Raw genomic sequence first — 6,269 nt, 5'->3', positions numbered from 1 at the left:
GCCTACTTGAAAGCCAAAGCCACTGATCTGAATATGTAAATTCTAGAATACACAGCACCTTAGATAAGCCGAGGTAACTGTTTCCTACGTGATTAATGACAGCAAGAATTAAACTGCAGTGGCTGGCATATGGGAAATTGCTAAGAATGAAAGCCCATATTTTGGCTGACATGTTGTTTGCCACTTTCGATTCTCCTTTTATTTCATCAAGTTCACACGAAGGAGAGAAAAGGCACTGAGTGATGTTCAGAACAATTAGAGCACCTTTCTTTTTCTTTTCCTGCCCAAAGAGTAACTTTCTTTTCTTTTACCTTATCTACCAACATCTTTCCCATTTCACACATTTCATTCCTTTTTAATGATAGATGTTATGAAAGTGGCCTTTGCCATTACACACACTGACCTCTCTTCGAGTCTAAGGGACAGAGGGCGAATGGAGTGCCGCTGTCCTTGAAAATGCCACTGCCCATTGTTGTTCCCAACTCTCCTCAATACATCGATACAAACTTCATGGACCAAACCGGGAGATCAAAATGAGTGCCTTGGGGGCTGGGGTGCAAACTTGGGAGGAAAACCTTACAAATAAAAATAAATCCTGGGGCACCTGGGTGGCTCAGGTTAAGCGTCTGAGTCTTGATTTCAGCTCAGGCCACGATCTCACAGTTTGTAAGTTCGAGCCCTGGATCAGGCTCTGTGCTGACAGTTATGGAGCCTGCCTGGGATTCTCTCTCTCTCCCTTTCTCTCTGCTCCTACCCCATTCTTGCAGTCTCTCTCTCTCTCTCAAAACAAATAAATAAACTCGTAGAAACATCTGTTTCCCTATTCCATTCTTTAATTTATTATGTATTTCTGTGCGAAAGTTAGGAGAGTCTTACCTTTCCCTTTCTGCTTTATACTCCACAGTATTATTATACTGATGTTAAGTTAAAAGCTCAGACTCTGAAGCCAGACTCCCTGCCTTGGATCTTGGATCTGCCACTTAATAACTAAATGGCCTTAGGAAAATTATTTAGCCCTTCTGGACCTCACTTTCTTCAAATACCAAGACAGAATAATAACAGAAACTATCACCTAGGGCTGCTGAGAGCATTAAATGGGTCAAGAAATATAAAGTGCCCAGGACACAGCATGATATGTGATGTACTGGGTGGTGGCTGCTGTCATTAGTAGTATTTCACATTTCAGTACAGAATTTTACAAGAGTGCTTCTGAATTACTAAATTTCAGTGAAATTTCCCCTCATTAGAGAAGTAAATATGCTGTATGTCAAAAGTTTGGCCAACTGAGAAGAACTATAAAGGAGAAAAAGAAACCTCCATTCTGTCATCTTACAACCTAGGGGTAGTCCCTCCTCCCCAGGGTTTAGCACGTTTCCTTCCATCTACCGCAACATCCATTTGTCTTCCTCTGCCACCTTCTGCTACCACCCCTCTTCCATACACAGAAGAAAGCACGAAATATTTTTATAAAGACGTGTGAAATTAGGACACACAAGTGATCAGAAAGCAGGAAACCCGACTAGAACTCCCTGTGTTTCCCATGTCATCTATGTGACACAGGGCATTGCACGTAACCATCCCTGCTCTTTGCACCTCCACTGAACCATCTCACAATGGGTAAAGCGAGAGGTCCTCTGTGCGCTCTTTACAGCAATGCTGAGATGCATCCCCATTCACTTGTTGGGAGAAAAGGCAACCGTACAAAAGAGGAGAGTATAGAACAGCTACAGGCTTAGGCTGTGGAGGATGTGGTGAGAAAATCTGAGAGGGAGTGGAAGATCAGAACTTTCTATAATATGTCCCTAGCTGCAGGAGCTATGGAAAGGTCTCCTCTAAAGTGTTAATTACAAGGCTTTCCGGTATTTAAGGAATGTCCTCTGTTATGCATTTACAGCAATGCCAAAGAAAGAATGACACGATAAACACACGTTAATTTTGTCACTTTTTGTATAATCCTGTAGTAAGCCAAGAGAGAACGCTATCAAATTAGGATAGCTGTGCTCCTCATTTAAATTCACTCTAATGTCTTAATACGCATCTCTCCTGTGGTTATAAAACATCACCATTTTAATCTAATCTGAACCCTCAAGAATCATCTCCATACCAAGCAAATGAATGATTCATCTATTCAAAATAAAATGAATCATTCCGAAATTGGGTGATTTACATAAACATAGGCGATATTAGCTACTTGAGCTAGGAAAATGAGGGAAATCTCCCCACTTTAATTCATGTCTGGCTTTTTTGCCCCTGATCTGTTCCTACCTAATGTTGAGAGACTTCTTCCGAAGCTCACTCCACTTGAAGTTCATGTTATCCAAGCGTCTCTGCAAATGGGCTGCATCATCAGAACCTTCCAGGGATCTCAGGACTTTTTGGCCATTTTCATCCAGGTTGTGATAGATATCTGTGTGAGCTTCGATTTCTCCTTGGAGGTCCTACGAGGCAGCAGGAAGAAGAACATGCGCAGAGTTACCAAACAAAAGAGATCGGCTAAATATGAGTTTGGAGAAGTGTAAAACATGATTCGTTCAAAAGACATTCGAACTGGGTAAACTAATAAGAAGATGTAGCCCCAACTTACTCTTCTTGGTACATCATCTCTTCATGTTATTATGTAGATTGGAAGTGGGCATCTTATTAGGTATAATAAATTTATTCCTTGCCATTATAAATTGGAACATTATATATCGGCAACTTTACAAATTTCTTAAGTTATCTCTACTCGTCCACAGACAAAAGAGAGCGTTTCATGGAAGCGATATGAGATAAAATTCCATGATAAAGTGCACCCCAGGGCCGATAATTTCATTACACTATGGGTTAAGTCATATTTTCCATGCACATAAGTAATCTGTAGAGTTGATTCTGACCATAAAAGCATGGAGAGACTTATAAACAAGGTTGTACTCGGTCCACAGCACCAGCACATTAATGGGATTCCATCATAGGAGAGCATCTTCTTGACAATACACATTAAGTTCACCTTGGCATTACAGCATCAGACATTTATTATAGCGTCATACATTTATTAGTAAGACTTCCCATTTAAAATACCATCGTATTTTTAGGCTTGACAGGTAGAAAGTCCACAGGACCTTGAGAAGAGTTATGAGAAGAGATTATACATTCACCCTCATTTGTATATACACAGATCAAGAAAATTATCATAGTAGAAGAATCTGACCTTTACATGGTATGTCTTCCTGTGTAACATTTTCAGCTTGAACCGGGGACTACAGCACTGACCGTGTTGCATAGCAATCCCGAGAAAACCCGGAGACTGAAAGAGCCCTGCTTTAAAATGCCAACTTTGCTTACATTCTGTTGACAGAATGAATTTCAGAGCACAGGCCTCACCAGTCAATAATAATAAACAGCCACTTTGTACTCCTCACTAAACGGTGGCCAGGCCTGTGGGTGTGGGAGGGACCTCAGAGAGGAGGCCTGGAATATGCAACTGGCAGTTTATATTAAACAGCCAACTTTTCTTATCATTTTGCCATTATAAGCCAGAGACATTAGAAATTCATTTTCTATATGTGTTTCCCTCCTTGTTCCCAACAGAACAGTCAAAGCCAAAGGAACATTCCTTAGAGAGCTGCCGGGTAGCAGCATTCCTTTCTGCCCACACAATGAATGGGGCCTTTGTACATTATCTGACTTGCTCTGAGAGATTTGTATGCTTCTGTTCAACAAGTTTAAAAATTCATTCTGAAGCTCTGAACAATTGGATTGATCTGTGTAACTAGAAACTTTTTTTTTTCTTGCTCTCTCTTTCTAAAATGGAATTAAATGACTCTTCTGAAGTGAGGGGGAATGTGAGAGTGGTAACATGTTAGCAATTCTGAAGAACAGGCTTGTGTCTTCAGTCACAGACTCCGAGATGCGGACTTCGGAATGTTGGGAAGTAAGGTAGATAGACAATGAATGTCCCTGTCACTGGTTTTGGCAGCCAAAGTATCACTGATGGACCCTAAAGAGAATTCTGTCCCATTCTCTTTGACTGGAAGTCATGAGGGGAGGAGGAATATGGATAGAAGCACATCCAAAGTTTAAAGAAGGGAAATAGTAAACCAGATCAAGCAGCATCTCTCTATCCCATCACAAGCAGGCTTGTTCTGGAAGGACAGAGTCCGATTTTGAAGCCAGCTTACATGGTGGAACACTGGTATTGGGCTCCTTGCAGGATGGAGTTTGACCAAACACACATCTCTGTTCTATGTTTAGGTTCCCTACATGGCAGAACACGCCCCTGCTGAATTTGCCACTTCTTTAGGAACGGAGAAAAGTGAGGTTAATTTATCTAAATAAATCAGGACTCAAAACCAAACAGGTCCAAGGCATCCACAGAATCCCCCCTCCCCACTTGTCTCTTTACTTTTCTTCTTTTGTATTTGATTTAGAACATAGCCTCAGAGTGCTCACTTAGGGGACTGAAACCAAACCTTCAGTTGTTCAAGAAAATAAGATCTATTCTAATACAATCAGCTTTGTGCATCAACATGCACATAAATGACAGTTCATCTGAAGTTTTAGATGCCGCACTTAGAGCAGAGACCAAAGCTCAATCAATAGTTCCTTGAGATGATGTAGATCATGAAGTCATCAACACCTTGAATAAATGAGAGATCTTCCCCAAGCATAAATAGGAAGTTGATTCATAAGTTTGCTAATTTTCAGCTTTGCTATTTCCATTACACTGCCTATAAACATCTTTGTTGTATCATTGAAAAAAAGAAAAAATGTAAAAGTGATGAACCAGTATTTACTGAGGACCGGTTATTCGTCTAGTCTTAGCACGGTGGGAAGATAAGAGGAACATAAGAGACAGCTCTGTCTTTACGTCTCCGGAAATCTAGTGTGTCCTTCTGAATTAACTCTTTCACATTACCAACTAAAGATGGATGGGAATTTCCCGCCAAACCTCAGAGATGTTGGGATAAAAACTTCTCCCCTTGGAAGTTCAGAGGTGGCTGAAGTGAAGTCATGGTATTGGCAGGAGGTAGCTTATAGCTTGTGCCCCTTCTCTGGGTCACCGTGATGGTTGACAGCGACAAATGACACATGAACAGTAATGGCCTTCACACTGTACAGAACACTTTCGAAGGTACTGCTTTATCCTTCCTCCTGGACCTGTGGGGTACAGGTTCTCTCTGTTTTTCATATGAGAGCGCCGAGGTAGGGAGATGTTTAACTGACTTGCCTAAAGTCACATATCTTGTAAGTAACAGAGTTCTTTTCACTCTAGAAGATCTTGGGCTGCCCCCGACCCCATTTGCTATGAGCGCTGATTGTAATAGACAGTGGTTACTGAAGCTGAACAAGGCTATTCCTAACAAGCTGGGGAAAGCAACTGTTGACAGAAAAGCACCTGGAAAGCCGACATTACTGATTTCGATTAGAAATTTCCCCCCTTGGATTGATTTACTCTGCATGGAAACTTGAATCCTGACCATGTTTTTCACTTCTTATTTTACAGCTGGGCATCTGGGACCCCCTGTGAGCAAAAGCCGTTTGCGTTGCAAAGGGCCCCTCACGCAAAATACCCTTGCTGCTAGAACAGACATTCTCCCCTCAGTAACATGTTCCTGTGGGTACAAGAGCCATGTGAACACTACACGAAGTGATGACCTGACACATCAATATCGATGCGGATTGTCCGTGCTCCTCTGGGACCGCAGGCTGGTAGGGGACCCGTCAAGCCACAGGACTCAGGCAGGCTGCTCGAAAATGGAGGGGAGTGTTGGTGAAGAACACAAGGCTTTTTTGAAAGGAGGTTGGCGTGCTGCAGTGGAGATTTTTTAATACGAGCGGGCAGCGTGACTCCTAGGTGGGGGGAGATGGTAACAGGACAGGTAGGAAGGGAGACACCCACACTTGCATGAAACTTGCATAATGGCGTTTATCGTAAGATGAACCTTAGATTCGGGGGCCACAGAAAAGCAGGCGATGGCCACAGAGAATCAAGTGGAGTTCTCAGCGGAGAGCCGATCTGGACAAAAAGGAGTTTTCACGAGGCATTTTTAAGTAGTTTTATTTCACTCCTGATTTAACTGAAAAAGATCACTTAAAGCCTGCGTCGCTACATTCACTGAAGGCTCTCTTCTTTTTGTGATCGTATTCTTTTTTTTCTATTTTTTTTTTAAATTTCTGAGAGAGAAAGAGAGAGAGAGCGAGAGAGAATGAGCATGAGCAGGGGAGGGCCAGAGAGAGAGAGAGGGAGGTACAGAATCTGAAACAGGCTCCAGGCTCTGAGCTAGCTGTAC

At 42.2% G+C, this 6,269-nt stretch overlaps 1 protein-coding gene across 1 annotated transcript in view; it reads right to left on the bottom strand.

The window, feature by feature from the left end:
• DMD (dystrophin) overlaps nt 1–6,269 on the bottom strand; it is a 637,032-nt gene that overhangs the window by 376,354 nt on the left and 254,409 nt on the right. Inside the window, exon 6 of the mRNA XM_077745468.1 lies at nt 2,266–2,438. Coding sequence (XP_077601594.1) covers nt 2,266–2,438 — 173 coding nt within the window. The remainder of the gene's footprint in view (nt 1–2,265; nt 2,439–6,269) is intronic.

This window comes from Crocuta crocuta, unplaced genomic scaffold (genome assembly GCF_008692635.1).
Source record: "Crocuta crocuta isolate KB4526 unplaced genomic scaffold, BGI_CrCroc_1.0 scaffold598, whole genome shotgun sequence".
NCBI classification, from domain to species: Eukaryota; Metazoa; Chordata; class Mammalia; order Carnivora; family Hyaenidae; genus Crocuta; species Crocuta crocuta.
Note: the sequence above shows the minus strand (reverse complement) of the source record. Positions and strands in the feature narration are given on the sequence as shown.